Source organism: Rhinolophus sinicus, chromosome X, assembly GCF_036562045.2.
Source record: "Rhinolophus sinicus isolate RSC01 chromosome X, ASM3656204v1, whole genome shotgun sequence".
Classification (NCBI taxonomy): Eukaryota; Metazoa; Chordata; class Mammalia; order Chiroptera; family Rhinolophidae; genus Rhinolophus; species Rhinolophus sinicus.
In genome coordinates, this window is record NC_133768.1 from 14,378,226 (window position 1) to 14,402,473 (window position 24,248).

A 24,248-nucleotide genomic window follows, 5' to 3' on the forward strand; every position below is an offset into this window, starting at 1 on the left:
AATTTAATTTAATTTAATTTTTGTTAGGCCATCTTAGTTTTGTGTGAAGTGGTATCTCATTGTAATTTTTATTTGCATTTCCCTAGTGACTAAATGGATGTTGAGCACCTTTTCATGTTTATTGACCATTGCACACGTTCTTTGAAGAAATGTCTATTTAGATTCTTTGCCTATTTTGAAGTCAGGTTGTTTGTCTTTTTATGATTGAGTTGTAAGTGTTCTTTATATATTCTGGCTACAAATCCTTTATCAGATATACGATTTGCAACTATTTTCTCCCATTCTGTAAGTTGTGTTTTCACTTTCTTGATAATGTCCTTTGATTCACAAAAATTTCTAATTTTGATGAAGTCCAATTTATCTATTTTTTCGTTTGGTTGCTTGTACTTTTGATGTCATATCTAAGAACTCATTGCCAAATCCAGGGTCATGAAGATTTACCCCTATGTTTTCTTTTAAGAATTTTATAGCTCTTACATTTAGGTTTCATTTAGGTTTATTTCTGTATAATTTCTGTACATAGGATGAAGTAGGGGTCCAACTTCATTCTTTGCATGCGGATATGCAGTTATTCCAGCACTTTTTGTTGAAGACTCTGTTCTTTTCCCCACTGAATGGTCTTTGTACCCTTGTCATAAATTAGTAGCCCATAGATGTATGGATTTATTTTTGGACTCCCAATTCTATTCCATTGGTGTATGTGTCTACCCTTATCCCAGCACCATTGTCTATTGATGTGGTATATTACATTGATTAATTTTCTTATGTTGAACCACCTTTGCATTCCTGGAATAAATGCCATTTGATCACGGTGATAATTCTTTTAAAATTCTGTTGGATTTGGTTTGCTGGTATTTTGTTGAGGATTTGCATTTTATTCATAAGGGATATTGGTTTGTATTTTCTTTTCTCATGGTGTCTTTATCTGGCTTTGGTATCAGGGTAATACTGGCCCCTTCTATTTTTTGGAAGAGTTTGAGAAGGATTAGTGTTAATTATTTAAACATTTAGTAGAGTTCGCCAGTGCAGCTGTCTGGTCTTGGACTTTTCTTTGTTAAGAGGTTTTTGATTACCAATTCAATCTTTACTTGTTTTAGATATGCTTGTAAGTTTGGATTTTCTGTTTCTTCTTGAGTCAGTTTTGGTAATGTGTGTGTTTCTAGAAATTTGTCCCTTTCATCTAAGGTATCTAATTTGTTGGTGTACAGTTGTTCATAGTATTCTCTTATAATTCTTTTTATTTCTTTAAGGTTGGTGGGGATGTCCCCACTTTCATTTCTGATTATAATTATTTGCATTTTCTCTTATTATTATTGTTTTTGGTCAGTGTTGCTAAAGGTTGTCAATTTTGTTGAACTTTACAAAGAACCAACTTGTGAATTTTGTTGATTTTATTGTTTTTCTGTTCTCTATTTCATTTATTTGCACTCCAATCCTTATTTTCTTCCTTCATCTATCCTTGGTTTAGTTTGTTCATATTTTTCTAGCTCCTTAGTGTTAAGTGAGGCTTTTCATTTGAGATCTTCTTCCTTACTGTAGGTCTTCATGGCTAAAGATTTCTCTCTGAGCATTGCTTTTGCTGTATCCCATAAGTTTTGGTGTATTGTGTTTTCATTTTCATTCATCTCAAAGTATTTTCTAATTTCCCTTGTGATTTGTTCTTTGACCCATCGATTGTTTAATAGTATGTTGTTTAATTTCCACATATTTGTAAATTTTCTAATTTTCCTTCTTTTATTGATTTCTAGTTTCATTCCACTGTGGTCAGAGAAGATACTTTGTATGCTTCCAATCTTTTAAACTTTATTTATTAACATGTGGTATATTCCGGAGAATGTTCCATGGGTACTTGTAAAATATGTGTAGTCTGCGGTTGTTGGGTAGAGGTTTCATTGTGTGTGAGGTCTCTGAAGTCTCTGTTCCTTTAAGTTGTGTTCAGCTAGTGTTTTGACAGAGATTTCCTTGAACCCCAGGAGCTATTAAATAGAAAAGAGAAGAAAAGAAAAACCTTGTCTTTGCAGATTGGCTCGGTATGCTCCTTCACTGCTTAGCCAGGCTGTTTACAAATCTGTCTTAGCCTTCACTTTCTGCTTGCACTGAGCCATTTTTATGTTGCCTTTTCTTGATTTAGCCTTTGTTTGATTGTTATAAATTTTGACTGTTTTCCAGAGCTCTGACAAAGTTGATTCTGACAGGTGTTTTTGCTTGATTTTTATAAAATGTTTCAGTGAAGGGACCTTGGAGCTACTTACTCCATTATTTTCTCTGACCTCACACCAAAACCCTCATTCTCTGGTTAGGACCCTAAGGATGTACCCTAGGAGTCCAAGTGAACTGGAAGTAGACTAGGGATTGAACCAAAGCTTTGAATCATCTAATTTTTGAGATTGAATTGAGATCATCTTAGATAGCTGGTGCTCCTAGACACTTACCAAAAGAAAATTTACCTCCTCTCTGGAGGAAAATAGGCCTCAGATTATGTCTCCAACTTTTCATATACAATGTCCAGAACTTAATACAGATACTAACCAGGCATAGGAGGATACAAGATTCATGAAAGAAAACTGAGGATTTAGAATGCTTTTGTGGGAAAAATCCTTAGCAGTCTGTTAGGTCTTCGATAGCCAGGAAATACGGGTCTCTCCCCACTAATCAACATGAGGGGCCCTTCTCTTTCCTTTTAATTCTCACATGGCTTCAAATCCTGATTCTTTTCTCTTAAAAAAATGCTTTAATCATGAAAATTCTCCAAATTTAGATCATATGTTTTGGGGGTCTGGGATAGAAAATAATTTTATTATTTTAATAGCTATAAAAATGGAAATTTCAGGACACCATGAGAAGTCATTATTCCAAAGGGCTCCATCTGTGCTGACTCCTGTACCCAAAGCAGTAGCTGAACAGTACAGTATGGAGCTAGGGCCCCCCTCTCAGCCTTCAGTAATCTAAATCAGTGCTGTCCAATAGACATAATGTGAGCCACATACATAATTTAAAATTTTCTAGTGACTGTGGCAGATGATCAAAACTGTCTGACACACTTTGAGCTTGCTATAGCAAGAAAGTCTAACCTATTCCGGTGTTCTCCTCCATGAGAAAAGCCGTTATATAGACTTAAACAGTGTTCCGGAAGAAAAAAAAATTTTTTTCTAGTAGTTGCATTAAAAAACTAAAAAGAAATAAGTGAAATTCATTTTAATACATTTTATTTAATCCAATATAAAATTATCATTTTAATATGTAATCATATTAAACATTTTTAATGAGACATTTTACTTTTTTTTTCCATACTAAGTCTTTGAAATCCGGTGTATATTTTGCGCATATAGCACATCTCAATTCCAACCAGTCCCTTTTCACATAGTCAGTAGCCCCTTGGGGCGAGTGGCTACCGTATTCGGCAGTATTGGGCAGTATACATACGAACAGGCCTGACCCTTAAAATGGTGTTAGCATCTGCTAAATTTGGATCAGCTATATTACCTTTTAACGTATGTATTTGGAATATTTTATAGTTTAAAAAAGGGAGAATGGCGTACTGGATTTAAAACAAACAACCAAAAAAGCCCGGGGAAGGAAGTGGAGTAAATCTGTCCAAAACAATGATGTCATCAAGAATAGAACTGAAGGAGAGCAATGGAATGAAGAGTCATAATAGGAGACAATCCAATAGTTTATTTGGGTTTGTAACATGTATTACATTTACACTTGGACGATATAAATGTGCTTGCTGTTCTGTATACTCTTGCGTCTGGGTACCAACAATTGAGCCACACCTGGGATGCCAGTCTCGGGAGTTCCTTGCGGCTTGTCTTGCTGCCTTTTGAGATCCCCCCAACCCAGAACCATCACCTAGTTTCCATCCCAGGGTAGCAGGATGTCCCATCAAAGGCAAAGCAGTCCCTCTTTAGCAGTGTCTCTCTACCTCTCATTCTCTTTCGCATTCTCTCTCCTTTCTCTCCTTCTCTTTATTTGTCTGCATACTTCTTTAGGCCAAGGGAGTCTCCTGTTCTTCCCATCACTTCTCTTGGGCTCTATGGACCAAGAATAATCAGAAATGTTCTATGAATGGGTGCTATCAATTAAGAACATGAGAGTCTTAAGAATCATTCATTCATTCAATTTACAAATCTGAGTGAGAGCTTATTACATGCCAAACACTGGGCTAGAATCATCTGTTTGGGAATAATTTAGAGATGAGCCTGAAATTCAGCTACCTGAAATACGTTCACATGCTTTGCCTTTATAGCTTTCTAGTCAATCATGCCTTTGTTCCTAGTTCATTATATCAATGTCCTCTGCTTTGTCTCACAGATACTTCATGCATGTTATGTCTTAGAGATACTATTTCAAACCAAGAAAGTCCTGAAGCAAATGCCGAATTTCAATCTCGTAAAAACTTCTCCCTCCAAAGGGGTAACAATCTGTGGTAAGTTTCACAGCAGAGTTGCCAAATTAATATTTTGGAGCCTCTTGGTTCCACGTCATTTGCCTAACTTGAAAACTGCGTAAATTGGACTGTGTTAAGGGAAAAGTGTTAATATAGAGTTATCTATCATGATAATACTGTTCCCCATCTTGTCTTTGTTTTGCATACCAGCTGGCAGGAATTAATTATGTGAGAAATTAAAGAACTCATAGCTTTTTATAAAGGCAGGCAGCATTTTAATACAGAAAACCACCCATGGGTGGAATAGGTGTTCTTTGCCCTCCGTCTAGCTCTCATTATCTTTGTTCCATGGTGCTTTCCCTAGGTGGGCCTCTGCATGCCACTTAGGCTGGGAAGAGAAAAGCCCCAGGCCGGGTGGAGATTCAACTCTCTCTGCCCTTGGCTGCTGTTTTAAATTTTCCCAACTGGTCTCTGCAGCTTTTTGAAGAGTGGGAATGTCCCAGAAATCTGTTCCTTGTTCTTCTAAATAACAAGATTGAGATTTTGTTATCCTATAGGCCAGCCTGGCAGGATGTTGCTTCAAGAAACAGTACACATTGAAATTCAACACAGTTGGTGCTCAGCATGCTTGCACCTGTCTGCGAATGGAGTGCGTGGAAGGAACAGCAATTGCCTTAACTTCTAATTAAGACTTTAGGTTACAAAACAGTGATTGTTATTTTCCAAATCAGTTTTTAGCCCGTGTTTCTTTTACTCTGCCAGGTAGAAGTGGATTTGACAATCCAATGAAACCATTTCCATTTGTAGCATCTGATAGTGGTGACAGGGACTTGGTATAGTGGTACATGTTCCATGACATGCCCTGACTCAGGGTTTTGAAGAGTCCTTAATGGTTCAGTTCCCACCTAATCAGGCGACCACATCTCTGCCTAGCAGATGATACATCTCTGCAGCGGGTGGGGGCCTTTTATTCAAGGCCTCCCCAGCTCTTACTTTTCATGGAGACGAAGGATTTGGGGTCATGAGGCTCGGGAAACAATACCTACCCATGAAGCTTATGGAGCCAGGGCTAGATTTGCTATCAGAGTATATATAATAGGCCAAACAGAGAGTGGGCTCTGCTCCCACATGTTTCCAGCAGATTTCCAGTTGCCATTGTAGACTTACTTTGGGGTAAAAGGATCTGGAAGAAGACATGAATTAAATAGAGGGCATGGAATCCTGGAATCACACAATATAAGAACTGAAGGCTTCTTGCAGAGACCATCTGTTTACTGCTTGCTCTTATGGACAAATTTGAGGCCCACAAAGACAAATATATCTCCTTCCATGCATTTCTAGGTAGTAACTCCTCCCACCCCCACCCCAAGCTCGCTCAACTAGTTAGTGGCAGGGTAAGGATTAAAAATCAGGTCCTCTGGTTAGAGCCAACCCCATATTTGCTATCTTAACTCCCCATCATGCACCACTCTGACTGATGTTTCCTTTTCCATCACAGGACAAAGACTAGGGAATGGATTGATTGGGCACTTCCATGCATATAAAGATCCCCACATCTTGGGTATTTATTTCTAGGCTTTTTCCACATAGCACCATTGGTGGAAGGAAAAGCCAAGGCCAGTAGGTTCTCTTAGAATAGGATTTATTATTTTCTGTTTTTAATAGCCTCATTAAAGTTAGAAAAAATTGGTCATCATTTAAAATAAAATTTAAAATTGGGGCCATATTTTCAAAAACATCTTCTGTTTAAGACAATATTAGGAAAGGGAGGGAAATTGTGATGAAACTTTACCATTATTTTAATTTCCAAATGCATTTTTTACATGCACATCTAAACATGATACATGGTTCTCAACATGCATGAAATACAGGAGATGTTTTAGTCTACAGTAATGTTATGAATGATAACCAATTCTACACTCATGTTTTTGTTTGCAGTGGAAATATCCTTCTGTGGCTGTCTTCATGATACCAGTTTTATCTTTTGTTGTTCAACTAGAAGTTAAAAATATTTTTATAGCCTCAACCCTTTTTCAAAAAACATTTTTATTAAAATATAGCTAACATACAATATTATACTAATTTCAGGTGTACACCATAGTTATTCAATATTTATATACCTAAAGAAGTGATCACCATGATAAGTCCAGCAACCATCTGACACCGTAACACGCTATCACAATATTATTGACTATGTTCCCTATGCCGTGCATTACATCTCCATGACTTATTTGTTTTATACCTGGAAATTTGAATCTCTTATTCCCTTTTACGTTCCTCCCCTTTTAAAAAAATTTTCAATTACAGTTGATATTCAATATTATATTAGTTTCAGTTGTATAGCATAGTGGTTAGACATTTATATAGTTTAAGAAGTGATCCCTCTGACTAGCCTAGTACCCACCTGGCCCTATACGTAGTTATTACCATGTTATTGATTGTGTTTTACTTTACATCCCCATGACTGTTTGGTAACTACCAATTTGTACTTCTTAATCCCTTCACCTTTTCACCCTGTTCTCCAACCCGCTTCCCATCTGGTAACCGTCAGCCTGTTCCCTATAGCCTCAACTCTTACTATCCTGAAATTGGTTCACTTTTTTTTTTAGCATCCCAGCAGCACCAGTTCTGTCTTCCTAAATCTTTGAAAGATGAGTAACCTTGAGGAAAATTAGGAAAGTAAAATAATTAAAAATACATACTTAACTGATAAGTAAAAAGTCCTTCCATTTTTATTTCCTGAGATTTGGAGTGAGACCATATGAAAGCAATGAGATTTAAGTATACAATATTATTAATATACTCTTTATATTGTAGTCATTTTGTAAATAGTGCTGATGATATAGGATTTTAATTTTATTATTCCCATTATAATTGGAGTCTTCTGTTGCATATATGTGGTTAATTTTGGTTGTGGGATTTTAAACAAATTGAGGAAAAGTATTCTGAAATTAAATTCTGTTTGGTAATTAAGTTGAATACATAGAGTAAAAATTTATGATCAGAGCTTATGAAATATTTATCTAGAAATAGTTATCCGAATAGGCCTTTTGAATAGTCACATATTGACTTTTGTTTTTTTAAATTAGTGGCTTCATATATTCATATGGTTTCCCTTAGTTGGCTGAGTTTTATAAAACCATGCTTCCATTTTTATTTTCTATAACTGCTTCATCAAAAGTGTGTGAACTATCTACTCACAAATTTTAAGTTTCAGATGCTACTGTTGGAGTATATTCTTTAAAACATGGCTTTAAAAAGCTATGCATTTATTAATTAAATGTATTTATGGAGTGCCTGCTGTGCACCAGGTACTATGGGGGTTTAATGGGGGATAGATACTATTGCTGTTCTCTTAGAGATTACAGTATGTGCAGTACAGAATAATAGCTAAGAGCTTTAGTGTTTGAAGAGAGATAAAGTTGAGTTTGAATTCCAGCTCTGCTACTTGGTAGGTGGGTAATTGTGCATAAATTACTTAACTACTCTTAGCCTAATTTGTAAAATTAGAATGATGAAAATAATACCTATCTCATAGAATGATTGTTAAGGATTGAACAGGGTAATTCACATGAACCCTTAGTGCAGTGCTTGGCACAGAGGAAGCTAAATGTTGCATAAATGACAGGAGTGAATAGATAATTGCAATATCAAATGCTGTCCCCTATAGGAAAGGGGACAAAGTTTCCATAAGAGTGCTGTGGAAACAAATGGTTGAATTAATATCATCATAGGGTAAAAACCCAGTGCCCCAAGAATGCTTGGAGTATATCAGCAGTATTTCAGTTTTAAAATTCTGTAACAAAATGGGCATTTTCTTGTTCTGACTGAATAGTGGTTTTTCATTTGCACTCCAGGTGATCTGCATGGGAAGCTGAATGATCTCTTTTTGATCTTCTATAAGGTAAATGATTATTTTACTAAATATTTGCATTTTTGTTGGGAGAGGGCAGTTCTAGGGCAGATAACAATATTAGTTTTATTAGAGAAATGTACAAATACAGATGTAATGTAACAGTTTTTATCCAAGAAGCTGAAAAATTTGTACCTTTTGGTTTTTTGCACACATGAAAAATGTTCTTTTACATTTAATTTGGGTCTTTGTTTAATATTATTGTTATCTGTACATTCATTAGGATTTGTACCTGATTCTATTTATGGTCTTTATTACCATAGTAAATGTCTAGATGGCACAGAATGGGGAGGGGGGTAGTTTGTTTTATTTTTATTTTGTTTAGAAGTGAATATGTCGGGCGGCCAGTTAGTTCAGTTGGTTAGATTGCGGTGCTTTTAACAACAAGGTTTCCGGTTCGATCGCCACATGGGCCACTGTGAGCTGCTCCCTCCACAACTAGATTGAAACAACTACTTGACTTGGAGCTGATGGGTCCTGGAAAAATACACTTAAAATAAATAAAAAGTTAAAAAAAAGAAAAGAAAAAGAAGTGAATATGTCACACACCAGTCTTCTCTTGCAATGCACACTAATTTTGCATGGAAGGAATCCCCCATAGGAAGTTCCAAATCTCTCTCTTCTCTACCGGATTCACCACCGCTGGGCTCAGTTGCTCTTGCAGTACCGTGACTCCTCTTCATTTGTTGGGTTTCGGTTGTGGAAGCCCATGCAGAGGGCACAGAGCAGGTTGGCCTGCATGGAGTTTTTCTGCATCTCTTTGATTGGAGTCATTTCTCTTTCTGAGCCAGCAGTTGTCAACTGAATGTTTGCTTCTGGGATGACTGCATGTAGAAAACTGATCCTGGGGTGATCCCTGCCTTTCCAGGTTCCCCTTTATCTCATTTTTTGATTAATGTGTCATCCCCACAACTAGCATGTTGAATAATTGGGGACATCATAGGTGTCTCAAATGGGCTGAAAGAAAATATATTCTGATTATTATGATGGCCAATCATTTCTACTCTTTGGAGGCCGTGAGAGCTTGAGTAAGCCACATAACTCCATAAATCTTAATAATTTTTTTGGCTGCAATGTTCTTGAGCTTCCACCCCATAAGAGGTTGTCTTGTGAATAAAACAGCATATATCCAAAAGCATTTCTTGAAGTACTAAATGATAATGGCAATGCAAGGTTTCCATGTAATTCATTCGGAATGGAGGTTTGCTGGTCGGCAGCTGAGGGTGCTGGTTAAAGAGCAATTCTAGAGATCAGCCCCAGAATCCACGCTGGGCAGGGAAGGAAGAGAAGCCAGAATGAGCCAATCACTTATGAGAAATGGAAGGACTGACGGATTGGCATGCTCTCTGAGGTCAGGGAGCAGGCTGACCGGGGTGAGGGCCTTAGGAAGCAGAATGGGTGGGAAGTTGCAAGAGGAGTCGTCCTAGGGGATGCGTGGGTCCAAGGTGGGGTCCGGAAAATGGGGAGCTCAAGTGAGTGAAAGAGACTAGTGGACATGAGGAGGGCAAGCACACGGAAAGCAGGTGTATTAAATGAGTTGCCCACTGGACTGAGAGATGGGGAGCAGGGGAAGGAAGTTTAGTCAGAGGTCATGGGCTTGGAAGGAGGAAAGGCTTTTATTTGAGGCTGGCAAAGTGTTGGTGGAGCGAGTGGACCCTCCCCACTCCTGACCCTGAGGTGTTTATACTGTGGAGGAATGGGTCGTTTCCTTCTGGAGGGCTGCAGGAGACAGGAGTCCTGCAGCATCTTTAAAGGAGGCCTACATTTCCAGAGGGAAGTCCTTCTGAATGAGTTGAAGGCAGAAGGGACTTTATTTACCGGGAAATGGGGATTCTACTGGCCAAACTGGAACGCTGTGGGAGAGGTGGAAGAATGGACTGGTGAGATGAATGCCGAGGAGTCGCACAGTTTGGGGAATGGGATTTGTGTAGTGCCATGTATAGCATCATAGAAATGTTCAGAAGTTCAGTCCTGCTGTGGTTGACAGTTACAGTCTGAGGAGGGAGGAGGGGTCAGACCACAACAGAAAATCTGGTCATTATTTCTCCAGATGTTTTGGGAAATACAGAAAAGGGAAAATAGTTGAGTAAGCTAAGTGGGAAAAGTGACTTTCGAGGCATTTAGAAAAGAAAATTTCTCAAGAGGTAGTTGAAGATATTAAGGTGTGTGATCAGGGAAATGATGCTGGAGTAGACAGATGAGAAAAGAGAGAATTCCGACATGTTTCTTTAATTCCATTGGTAAAACTATATGGAACATATAAAACTGGAAGTTGCTAATATAAAGATTGAACAGGAGGAGGTGGGTGGTAAGAAGTGCTATAAAAAGAACTAAAGGTAAAAATAATAGCATTTACATGAAAGCAAGAGATATTTTGAGAGTTAACCAATCATAGTATTCAGGAAGTGGAGAAAGAGAGCCCAGTGTTGAAAGGCGCTGTTATTTGGGATGGGTTTGGGTAGACACAGGTGAGAGGATTGTTTGGAAAGCAGGAGTCTGCAAGCGCCACGAGTTGAATTTTAACAGGCTTGAATGAGGAGCAGGGAAGATGCATCTTGGATGTGGAATAAACCACATGCACCAGAATCTTGAAAATTGCCTGGCTTAAAAGGGGAAACTGAGGGAAGAGCCCTTGATGACAGCAAGGTTCCACTTTGAGAAACTGAAAAGATGGTGTAGTTGATGGTGTGCTTGCGATGATGGTGAGTCACTTAGCTTATGGGCAACGAGTGTCCTAAGTTAAAGGTTGGGGAAGAAAAGGGCAGGACACAGAGATGTCTTAGGAAGCTATGCTGTTTGATGATCTTTAACTTGCAAATTCAGCACTTTGCCTTTTTCTGGCTCATTTTTTAATCTGAAGTTTAAATGAGGAATGATGATAGATCGCAGAATATATAGTGCATCCTAAAACCATGAATCCAAACTGTTCTGGAAACAATGATTTTACACAAATACAAATGATAGTGATAACCCACATATCTAGAGGTCAAACTCTTGTCTACTTTACTATCTGCCCTTATCATTCCCACTGAAACCCAGAATTAAGTATAAAGGGTTTCTGAGCTCTTGAAATCGTTGCCACAAATCTAATGAACTTTACTCACAGGACAGGCCCTACCTAGGCCCTTTACTCAAAGACCAGTGAACATATATCAGTAAAACCTTATCTGACACGTATCCTACAAGTTTGCCAGTCTGACTACCCCTCCACCCCACTCCCACCCACAAAGCAGATTAGGGAGTGGGAGGGGAAAGGCAAAAGTGAGAAAAAAGTGACAATAATGAAAAATAAAAGCTCTTCCTGATAGTAAGAGGACATCTAGAACTCTAAAACGAGATAGGAAATGAAGCATAACGTTCAGTGACCTGGGGCGGTGTGTATAGGGAAGAACGTTCTAGACTTCTCAGAGGGGCCAGAGGGCATGTGTAGGTTGATGTGTCTGCATGGTCAAGAAGGTTTCAAGTTCTACAGTGTACTCTGTTAAGAAGTAAAGAGAACAAATGACACATTTTCCACACTCTCAGCCAAAATGGTTAAAATCATTTAAAAACATATTCTAGTGTTTAAAAGAGTAAACTTCAGTGATCTGGAAAATTCATTTCAGCTATGCTTACAGTATGAATATCATTATTGGGTCTTAGGTAAAGGAGGATGAGAGAACGTAAAAAACAGAAAAATTAATTGAGAGAAGAGTAATGGGCCAGGAAAGTAGATGAGGAGCAAAGAAAGACAATCTTACACACGAGGAGAGAGCTGGGGAGTGGTGGTTTTCTCTCTGGCATCAGCTCCTAAGGTTGCCTGCGCAGGGACTACAGCAGGTGCCAGCCATGATGGAAGCAATCACCAGATTGCTTCAGGAAACGGTAGAGTTTCTGTAATGCTGGCGGATTCTCGCTGCCATACTCAGCGCATCACCAAGGTGCTGAATCCCGATTACCTGTGACGCTCTGTGTGTGGCGCTTTCCTCTGGTTCACACAGGATCGAGCCGCCTCACTGTAAGCCATGGATTCTGCCATCTTCTGTTTAGAAGCAGCTAGGGACCATGCTTTCACTTATTCTTATTTAATTTATTATGTATTAAAATGATCAATTTATCTTTATTTATTAAAATTTTTATTTGATTCAAGTTCTAATTTTATTTTATTCAAGTTCTGAATTGCAGGGAGTAGTTCAGAAATGACAGCCTGTTAGAGTTTTTTTGGAGCTATAAATGACCAAAGTTTATATTATGCTCTGTCTGACTGATTGTTCTCCATCAACCCAAAAGAGAATCCAGGAAAACCTTATGCTTTGAATTAAGGCAAAATTGTAATTCATCTTTCAGTGGTTTTTTTTTTTGCTGGACAATTTCTTCCTCATCAGTTCTTTTATACAGTATAGGATGATTAGGCTTCAGAGCTGGGGCTGACTCAAGGCCAACCAAGGGCATAGCCTGAGAGGGGGAATTATAATATAAGATCCCTGAGATACCTCGCCATATTATTCTTTTCATTCGAGTGGTTGGTTTGCTTCAAGACTTCTATTGTTATAACTGATCATATGAACAAGTGAATCTGTCCACTAATTTATTCATTCAGTAAATGTTTATCTGGTTCCTACGTGTTCAAGGCACTATATAGAAGCTGTGGGAAGACACAAAGATGAATATGAAATTCATTCATTTCACATATACTTATTAAACACCTATTATGAATCAGGTACTGTGCTAAGGGGTGGCCATCCTGTGTGACTAAGATGCAGTTTTTGGCCCCAAAGATGTCACAGTTTAGCGGGAAAGGTCAACTAATAAAAAAACAAGACAGTTCAGATTGGGACATGTTATGATTGGGATAAGCATGAGGCTCCAAGGGAGCAAATTGGCGGGGCACCTAACCTCATGGGAGACTTCCTGGAGGAGGTGACATTTAAGACAATCCCTTCAAAGAATTTTAGTAATTTAGTAAGAGCCTAAATCATGAAGGAAAATTTTGGAGCATCATAAAAGATTTTATGCTCACATGCTTTATGTAGTGCACTGCAAAAAATAATGGGATTTGTACTGATGATTGTTTTTGATTGTTTGTTTTGAGATTTTGGTTTCTTTAATATTTGGTTGTTCTTAAAAATGGTATCATGTAGCACCTTAAGACTAAGCCAGACATTTTCAGATCACAATCACATCTGGGTTTGAGAATAATTCCCTCTGGGTGCCACACTGTTAACCACGACAGACCTGTGCTAAAAGGGCATCTCAACTTTATATGGCTTCAGGTATCATCAAGTGAAGCAATTTACAATTTACATAGCATTAGTTAGGTCACATTTTTAGATTTTATTTTCTGAAAAGGTTAATTTTAATCAGCCACTTCTGCTTATTTAGAGTGACCAATTTGAAATACTTCACTCAGAGCCTTTGCTAAAATTACAAGACATTTTTCCTCCTTGAATACAAAGCTTGAAATGTTAGGATCAAGTATTGGCAAATTATTTTGTTAAATTCATGCTGTGAACGGAGACCTCTTGAAGCTGAAAAAGAGATGTACCTGGACAGAGAGAAGCTAATTAGCTCTTAACCCTGTGGGTGTCATACTGATGCTGTCCATTGGAAGCCATGCCGTCTTGTTTTCTTTTTCTTTCTCTCTTCCCTACCATCCTCCGCCCCTGTGGTTTTCCAGTTGAGAGGCTCATTAAATATTTTCTTTTTCTCTGTATCACTTGTATGCTTCACACTGCTACAGAGGTCAATTCTTTTCCTTTTGAGATTAAGGCAGTACCTTGCAATCAGAAGACTAGACCTCTAAAATAGGATTCGGAAAAGAAATAAAAATTAAAATAATGTGGAGTTGAGGTCCAGAGGTTATTGTTTGACGTGCCTTGGTAAAATGTAAAAAAAAAATAAAAAATTGGAATACCTTCTAGATGTCTGTTTTACAATGCTTCAGTAGGAAATAGGTAAGAATATAGGGAAATGTCTTGTTTTTGTTTCTATTCAAGTTAATTGTATATAGTCTGCTGTTTTTTCCCCTGCAGGTCATCTTAATGCTGTTCAGAGTTGTAGTTACCCTGGGTTTTCTACATTTGTCAACTTCATTTCCATGAAATAGACGGTTTGTTGTATATCAGCTGCAGAATAGCCAGAGAGTTTGGTTTACTGGAACTGAGTGAAGGATGGGGTATAGCAGCAAGTTTTGCTTCTATGAAGGAAACCCAGAGAAATCACACTCACCAGAAGCCTAAAGACTTCCTAGAGACTTATGTCCAGGGAGACTTAGCTTCTAATCCTCTTATCTGTTTTCCAGTTCTCTTATTATTCTAAGACTAAAACGTGTTTGACTCAGACTATATATATAAACTAATATGACTAATCCTGAACCAACAGGGCAGGTCTTATGCATCCAAATGAGTCTCGCCTTCTATGAAGCAGTTGTCTTAAGAGGCTCCACATTTACAGGCATTCAGTAGACATTTAGGACTCCATTTAGAATCACTTTCAGAGACTGTGGCTTATTCTACTGAAATGAGCTTCATTATCACAAATCTTAGTCTTTTGGCGACGTGTATGACTTTTTGAAAAGGTTAAAACTCATTGGGTGTCAAGCGTAATGTATAAGGTGGATGGCCTAGCTGACCATTATTATTTTTGGCTTAAAATTAGGTTTGACTAAAGGAATTCATTATTCTTTGCTCATAGTAAAGATGAAATACGTACAAAGTTTGGTTTAACTAGCGATGAGAAGTTCTAATACAAGGAAAATTGTCAGCAGAGTTGAACACATGTTTACCATCTATATCTATATCTATATCTATATCTATATCTATATCTATATCATCTATATCTATAATTTTAGACTGTTGAATGCTTTTCTCAAATTTTGATATTAAGGTTATACTGGTTTAATAAAATGAATTAGAGAGATTTCCATCTTTTGGTATAGTTTGGAACTTAAATACCTGGTTCTCAAACTTGGCTATACATTGTAATTGCCCAAGGAATTAGGGAGAAAATGCTCATACCTGAGTCCTAGTCCCAGAGATTGTGATGGACACCTGGGAACTTTTAAAATCTCCTCAAATGATTTTAATGTGCAACCAAGGATGAGAATCATTGGTTTAAACATTAAAACTACTTGCTCTTGAAAATTGAGATAGAGCTCTGCTACAAAGCCACATGGAGCTAATGCATTGTTCAAGTTTCCTGCCTCTTTTCAGTCAGTTTTAATAGTTGCTAATTTTCAAAGAAATCCTCCATTTTTTCTAGATTGTGAATGTACATTGTCATAGATATTGATACTATATAGTTTACATATAGTATATAATTCTTTTGTTTACTTCTCTGTATCTTTGTCTTTTTTCTGATCTTGAATCTTACGTATTTTTTTCATTCTCTCTTTTTTCACTTATCCTTAATCAGGCTTGTGATGTGTTTATCAATTTTATCGATTTTATTGACTCTTTCAAAGAATCACCCTCTAGATTTATGTCTTCTCTTTTTTGTTTGTTTTCTGTTTAATTAATTTCAGCTTTTATTTTTATTTTATCGATTTTATTGTTCTTTTTCTAATTTCTTAAGATGAATACAGTCTTTCATGTGCATTTTCTTTAATAATGAAGTTATTTAAGACTACACATCTTTTCTAATTTTAGTTTTAACTGAGCCTTCTATTGAACTTGTGGTATTGCTTTTAATTTCCTCTTTGATCCAGTGCATATTGACTATAATTTTTTTTTTTTTAATTTCCAAGGATCTTACTTCAAGGAGCTAGAATTTTTCAAATCATATTTATATTTCTTTGAAATGTTACTGGATTATGACATGAGAATGTGTCCTATGAAATGTTTCTTATTTTGAATTTGCTAAGGATTTTTCGTAAAAGCTCCGTGGACAAACGAAAAATTAATTGTATTCTCTGTTTGTAGGATGCAAAGTTCTTCATATATCTATCAAATTAAGTGCATTGGTTTTATATTCAATTTTTGAATATATTTACTTTCTATTATATCTGTCTAAATAGGTGTATTATATATTGCTGAGTAACAGATTACCTCAATACTTAGTGGCTTAAAAGTACAAACATTTAGTATCTCACAGTTTTTGTGGGTCAGAAATTTCAGTAAGCTTACCTGGGTGGTTCTGGCAGAAGGTCTCTCATGAGGGGGCAGTCAAACTACTGGCCAGGGCTGCCGTCATCTGAAAGGTTGACTGGAGCTGGAGGACCCGTTTCCAAGATTGCTAACTCCCATGGCTGTGCGCAGAGCATTTCAGTTCTTTGCTGGCTATTGACAGAACAGCCACATGGGACTTCCGCAGGGTGCCTGAGTATTCTCATGACATAGCAGCTGGCTTTCCCCAGAGTGAGTAGCCGAGAGAGAGCAGGAAGAAAGCGGCATTGTCTCCAAAGTTGCACACCATCACTTCTGCTTTTTTTACTATCCATTAGAAGCACTAAATCCATCCCTCACCCAAGGGGTGGCAAATTAGGCTTCACCTTTTAAAGGAAGTGTCAAAGAATTTGTGTATATTATTTTTAACTAATAATTCAATCTGAATATTTCACTATGTTTATATTTTTAAACAACTTTTTGCATTGATAGTTAAATATATGAAGCAAAAACGTGTTCTTTTGTTTATTGAATAGAAGTTCATGAATCATATCTTCTTCATGAAATGCTTTTTATTATGATGCATTGTTGCTTTGGGTGTCTGTTTAGCACTTTTAATCTTAAATTCCACTTTGTCTAGTATTAATATTTGAATGTTTGCTTTCTGTTTGTTGCATTTATCTTGTTTTTGACTTCCCATTATCTATTTTTTTTCATATATTTCTCACAAACTATATGTATACCTGAGTTTGTGGGTTGCTTTCTTTTTTTTTTCTTTTTTTTTTTTATAGGAGGGCACAGCTCACAGTGGCCCATGTGTGGATTGAACCAGAAACCTTGGTGCTACCAGCACCGTGCTCTAACCAACTGAGCTAAGTGGTCACCCCCTGAGTTTGTGTTTTAATGTAGTTTGGTAATCTTGGCATTTTAAAGGGAGAATTTAATCCATTTACATTTAGTATAACAGCAGATATTTTTGCAGTTTTTTCCTTCTATTCTACTTTGTTTATTATTTATTTCACTTTGTTTCATCCTTTTTTTTGTGTGTGCTGTTTTGGTGAACTGTTCTTTTTTATTATTGTTTTCTTTGACATTTTTACTGTGCTTTTTAAATCATTAGTGGTTATCTTCCCATTCCTGACATTTTAATCAAACAACGCGCTTGTGTTTCTCAAATAGCTATAGCTTTATTCTTCCGGAGAAGAATAAAGGAGGAGAGAGAGACCGGTATCCTCTCTCTCCTCCACTAAGATAAATGTATTTATTTCCACACTTTCCCATGTATGTCCCACATTCAGATGAGATTTGTAGAGAATTTTATTTTTCTCCTTTCACCTCCCCTGCAAATCTTAGCTATTGCTCATGCCATATTTTTAGTTCTTGGTGATTATTAGGTTTTTCTTTATAGTATGTCTTTTTCTATTTCTAGAATCCTTGCTTAGTACTTAAATACAAGTTCTACATTATCGCTGTTGATTTATATTTAATTGTACATTGCAAGGTTCATTGTTCACATCTGTATTCTTTCCTCTTGGTTTTCCCCTGGTATGAGGGCTTTCTATTGTTACTGCTGATATTTGGTTAGAATATTTTCTTGAGTTTTTTCCTCTATGGCACGTGTGGGTTTTTCTCTGAATGCAAGCTCCTTGAATGCAAGGACTTTGTATTGTTCACTTCAGTGTTTCTAGCACCTTAAACTGTCTCTGGTTCATAAAAAGCTATCAATACGTGCTCATTTTTTGTGGTATTAGATCACTGCATATTCACATATGTCTTTCTTACACCCTGAAAAACATTATGTTGTTGGTGGTATTTGGTACTTTATACATCTGAAAATGTTTTCTGTCACCCTGAGACGTTAATGATGTCTTGGCTAATATAGAATTTTTGGTTCATAGTCCTTTTCTCCTCCTTTTTAAGGATGTGTGCTGCTGAAGTAAGCACCCTTTTCTTCCCTTTAATTTGTAGAATTTATTCCACTACCTTCTACCTCCCACTATTGCAGATGAGGAATCTGATGCCAGAATGATTCTTTTCCTTTTGTTTTTGTTCTTTCTGTCTGGCAGCTTCTAAGACTTTTAACAGGTAATAGGGATATCTTTTCCCCATCAGTTGTACATAGGAATCATAAGCCCTTTCAAACTTCAGGCTGAAGTCTCTTTTTAACCACAGAAAAGCCCCTCTCTTGTTTATATAATTATTGCCTCTCCTCCATCTGTTCCTTTTTCCTGATTCTGGAATGCTTATTATTGGCATATTAGTTGTCTTGGCTCTGAATTCTAATCTCTTACTCATTCCTCACAATTTCCATCATTTTGCTTTTTGCTCTGTGTGAGAGATTTTTCATCTGCTTGCTCTTTCATGTCAGTAATGTATTTTCTAACGATCCTTTCTTTTACTTAGCTGTAATCTATTGATATTTGAATAGCACATTTTAAATGTCAAGAATTATTAACTTTTTGTTCTTTATTTTATGGTCCTCTTATTATTTTTAAAATAAAGTCTTGTTTCCTTCAGCAGTCCTGTCTCATTAGGGGGCAGGACTTTAGCAGATCTGATTGGTCTGCCTCTTTCTGGTTACTAGATCCCCTTAAGTACTAGATTATTTCCATTTCTTATTTTCTGCTTAAGCTAGGTTAGACCTCTTCATAGTTGGAGGCACAACAGTTTCTACTCCTGCATCAAGAGTGTGAGAGGAGGTCTCTATGTTTCTAAGTATCCCTAAATGCAAGTGTTAATGTTCTTTTAGCTTCAGACATATGGAAGAAGTTCCCCTATGCTTTTTCTAATAAGATCCAGCACCTTCTCCACCAAGCAGGACTGCGCACGTGCTCTGAGGCAGGGTCTCCCCTTAATCAAAGGATCCGCAAGTCCGCTCAGGCCTAGTTTTTCCATGTTCTCACCCAAGGGCTCTCTGCTGCTGCTCCTCTAGCTTTCTTCAGGAGTGGACATCCCACAGAGCCTGTAGCCTCCAACACCCCTCAGACTCATTTACTCATTCCAGACAGCTGAAGGCTGGGGGAAGGAAGACTATCAGAGATGCAGAATCCTTCCCTTTTTCTTTATGTTTTAATGTGCGATAGCCTATATTTTTGGTACTGGCTCATGTTATCTAAACCCAGTGTCAATAAAGTCACATGAATTAATGTATAAGAAAATGTAAAATAATGGGACCTTAAAATCAAAAATAACATGGAGGTCATAACACAATGAATCTCTTAATTTGTATGGTGCTTTACAGTTTTCATACAATTTTATCCACACAGTCTCATTTGAGTTCCAAAGTAGCCCTATGTGGTAAGTATAGAAGTCACCCCCATTTTACAGATGAGGAAACTACAGCTCATAAAAAGTAAATGATTTACCTAAGAACACATGGGTAATAGTGGAGTTCGACTAGAGAATAAGTCTTATTTCTGGCCCAGAACACTATGCCACTGCTTGTTTGTTTGTTTCCAATTGCCTTTAGAACACGTTACATTGCATAAAGATTTCTGGAATCCCTGAGTTATATATTGTAACCTGTATTATATCTTTTCAACTATTTCTATTATATTGATATGAACAATTTAAATGTATATAAATACTAGGACAGTGAATATAAACTAATAAGACTTTCTTATGTAGTTTGAAATCTAACAAAAGAGGAATTTGAAAATAGTTTGAAAAAGATTAATATAACTAGAATATGTGTATTATTTCTTGAAGGTAACTTTTTTGAAGGAGGACATATATTTGGATATATGAGTACTTAAATTTTTCTCTTGGGAATGCATTTTTTAAACCTTTGAATTCATCTTACTATGCAATAACGTGCACTCAACCATTTTTCTACCAGGCATGACATGTTTATTTTGTCTTAGAGTTTAATAGTACAGAAGTAAACGAATTAATAGCTATTATAAAGACCAGACCTTTGTCCTGATCTCAGTTCTTTTTCACGCTAACACTGTATTTAAAAGTATTATCTCATACTCAGGAGTGGTAATCAAAATATTTGACAACTAATATGGCCGGTCAGTGAGCAGTGAGAACACACGCTGGCTATCAATACCTGATGTGATTGTATCAGACTGTACTGATGGTATATTAGCCCTGCTCACAGTTACACTTTCCTGGGTACTTTCGTATCTATTGTCTCATTTGATATGGGGAGGGGGACATAGTGTCATCCCTTTTTTGCGAATTGAGGGACTCACAGCCCAGAGAAGTTAAACATTGGGCGCCTTATAATGAAAGACTTTTGTCTTTTAGTTCAGTGTTCTTCCTTGGGTAGAAGTTTATCTTTTCAAAGGAGAAGGAAGAGAAGAGAGTAGCCATTTTTGATAGGACAAATATCAGCTCCTTTCAGAGAAAACTCATAGTAGGTGGTGGGTAGAATGAGCAATCCCCATCCCCCCAGAATCTTCCTGTCCCAAGCTAATTCTTCACTTCCAAGCCCCTTGTCGGAGATGTCTGCCCTAGAAGAGTGAAACTGAAGCAACTGAGCATATTTTTCCCAATGGAAGAACTAACTCAGCATCTTTCTCCATGTTCACAGTGACATTAAATACAAAACCTTACTTTAAAAGTACATTCTTTTAACTGCTTGTTTTACTCCTCTCCTCCCACAGAATGGTCTCCCATCAGCGAGCAATGCATATATTTTTAATGGTGATTTTGTAGATCGAGGAAATAATTCCATGGAGGTACTAATGATCCTGCTTGTGAGTTTTCTTGTTTATCCCAATGACGTGCACTTGAACAGAGGGAACCATGAAGATTTTTTGATGAATATGAGGTAACCGAGGCCTTTAGATTTCCTCTTTTGTTTCCCATTCTGTAAAATGCTGCCATGTTTAGTTCCTAGTAGAGAATTAGAGGTGAACGTAGAAAAGTAGGGATGAGGGGAATCTCACGGAAGATCTCAGTTCTTATCCCTATTTGCAATCCCCAATCTTCTACTGAGTGAGTATATGTTGTTCTGAAGTCCCCTTCGTATCTTTTCTTCCAGTTCTGTTCTTCCTTATCCCTTCTATTATGTTCTTTCTCTTCTTCCCAAGCCCACCATACACACAGTCCAAATTGTGTGCTGGGTAGATGTGTTAGGTCAGGTTTAGAGGTGTGGTAGGTTCTATGAGCAGGCTGAGCTGGAATCATTCTTTTCCTACTCTTTTGGCTTGTCTCAGATGTTGTTTCAGAAACTAGTACTGTGTTTTTCACTGATGTGTGTATTTTTTCTGACATGGTAATTGCTTCTGGCATAGTTGTCCATAAACATATTTGAGAACTGCTGTAACATAGCATGTCAACTATCTGACTCACTGGAGATTTGAGGAATAAAGATTGAGTAAATGGTTTACCCATTTGTGCTGAAAGACATAGTAGGTGACAAATGTTCTGTTTTCCCTTCTTTCTTCTTCTTCCCCCTCCCTCCCTCCCCCTCCTCTCTTCCCCTCCTCTTCCTCCTTCTCTACCCCCTTTCCTCCCCTTCCTTCTTCTTTTTTAAATTTTTATTTCTTGTTTTATGAAAAATAAGAACCAGTTTGTTCTAGGGCAGTAGAAGGCATAGCATGTTTCTTGCTTTTGGTCCTAGGCTTTTGGGTGCCTTGGTCAAAGCTCAGCAACTGATTGGTTTTGTCTTTTGGACAGTTTTGGCACCTGGCCAGAGTGCAGAGTTTCAAATCTAAATCTTAAGTGGAGAAGCAAATACTAAGACTATGAAGAAAAAGATCCCAAGACTATTATCAGAGGTCCATTATATATAATATAGCTCAATACGTTTATTTGGGCATGCCATGTATCCTTTCATTTATTCAGTTAGCCAATCATATTTATTTAGTGCCACAATGGTTAATGAAAGAGACATGGCTCCTGCCCTCAGAGTTTATATCTAGCAGGCAAGACACACATTGAGCAGGTTTTTCAAATGTGATGATTTTGTAAAGTGGGAAACCCAAGCAGTCTGAATGGTGACTTGGGTTGTATGACATGGAAGTCTGGCATTAGTCTGAGACCTGAAGGATGAATTAGGCAATCAAGAAAAGGCCATGGTATTCCATAGTGAGGGGACAACTTATGCAGAGCTTAAGACAAGACGTTTTAGGCTTGAAAGAAGTTCAGGAGGGCAGGAGCATAGACTGAGGGACAGGATGATGTCTGATAGAGCTGGAGACATAAGAAATGGTTGGATTATACAAAGGAATTTGGACTTTTTTTCAAGGTCAACAGACTATCATTGAGAAGTACCATAAAACTTTTGTGTTTTAAAATGCAGCAGGAAGAGTAATTACGAGAGGGGCAAGAGTGGATATGGGAGCGCCAGTTAAGAAGTAGTTGAAGAGACAGATTATGGATTCTCACTTAGACTAGGGTGGTAGGGACAGAGATGCAAAGAAGTAGATAGGTTCAAGAGGAGTTTAGGCGGTGATGATTTAAGACCTGGTAACGTGATATGGGGACTTGAGAGAGGAAAGAATCAAGGATAACCTCTAGGTTCTGGGCTTGAGTTTGGGGCTACACAGCATCATTCACTGATATTGGGAACATAAGAGGAGAACATTGCAATGAGAGAGGATGATGAGTTCAATTTGGGGTAAGCTGATTTGAGGTGCTGTTAAATAGGCAGTTGAGTGTACATGTCCATAGCTCACAAATGAAGTGTGGTCTGCAGATCATTGTCCTCCAGTATTGGCACATAGATAGTAACTGAAGCCCTGGGCAAAGATGAGATTGCCAGGGGACAAAGTGAAAGGAGGAGGTCTGAAGGAGCTTCAACATTTAAGGCTAGATACAGGAGAACTTGCAAAGGAGATTCACCATAGCCCGAAAGGAAGGAGGAAAACCAGGAGACTTTACTGTCACGGAATCCAAGAGAAGAAGCGTTTTGCAGGGAGACTGTGTAGTCAACTGTATTTGGTGTTTCAGAAAGGGCAAGAAAGATGAAGGCTGCCAGGTGTCCATTGGATTTAACGACATGGACACCTTTGATGAATACAGGACTGAATTCATCTCAGAAAACATAATGTTACACTGTAGAAGCCTGACATGACATGATTTGCATGGAAACCTGGAGAGAGTCTGTCGTGTTCCAATTTCATCATGTTGGGTATGAAGGGTAGATACTATTATGCTAAGGCAAGGAAAAGTAATTGGAAAAAATTTCCATCATTAAATCTTCCTCAGCAACTGCTATTTGGACTTTAAAATTCCTGATACTTTCTATTAAAACTTTCAATACCATTACATGAACTATATGAGAGAGGGTATAAAGACCTAACTTGTTTATCTTCTAGACTTTTCTTTGTGTTTGGTCAGTCTGTCTTCCTTCCCTTATAATTCATATACTAAAAGATATAGGAGGTCTGAGAAACTCTATAAATGAAAAGCATTCTCCCACAGAGCTTTCCCCAACCGCCACAGCACACTTCTCTGAATATACAGCAGCATTTACACAACCTATGCTTACCACATATTTTTTAAGCTGTCTTGTAATTGTTTTGTGAAAATGTATCTCCCCCCAATTATACTACAAGCTCCTTGAGGGTAGGGATGAACTCTCTGGCTACTTTCTTTCTTTCCCATCATGCCTAGCAAAGACTTGGGTAAGTAATAGTCAGTTCCAACTAAAGTCTAGTTTTTTGAGTTGTTGACATTTGTGATAGTGAGATGTCAAGGTCTCCCCTTTTTGCATGACTCATGTAAGTGGAGGAGCTATCAACATTTAATTAAATATTTTAAATCCCCCCCCCCCTTTTTTTTAGGTATGGCTTCACAAAAGAAATCATGTGTAAATATAAGGTAAGACTCATACTGTTGGTTTTTTTTGTATTCTCTTTGCTGTCTATGCATAGAAGTAAAAAAGGAGCCTTCAGAAAAGGTGATG

At 37.5% G+C, this 24,248-nt stretch overlaps 1 protein-coding gene and 1 non-coding gene across 3 annotated transcripts in view; both read left to right on the forward strand.

The window, feature by feature from the left end:
* The window catches only part of PPEF1 (protein phosphatase with EF-hand domain 1), a 106,837-nt gene that overhangs the window by 58,674 nt on the left and 23,915 nt on the right, over positions 1–24,248 (forward strand). For both annotated transcript variants that reach the window (XM_019755387.2, XM_074323673.1), the window contains 4 exons: positions 4,315–4,429; positions 8,248–8,294; positions 20,998–21,164; positions 24,127–24,163. In XM_019755387.2, coding sequence (XP_019610946.2) covers positions 4,315–4,429; positions 8,248–8,294; positions 20,998–21,164; positions 24,127–24,163 — 366 coding nt within the window. The remainder of the gene's footprint in view (positions 1–4,314; positions 4,430–8,247; positions 8,295–20,997; positions 21,165–24,126; positions 24,164–24,248) is intronic.
* On the forward strand, positions 3,000–3,123 carry LOC141569785 (small nucleolar RNA SNORA28). The gene has a single exon (XR_012493581.1). It is a non-coding gene; the product is annotated as a small nucleolar RNA SNORA28 (small nucleolar RNA).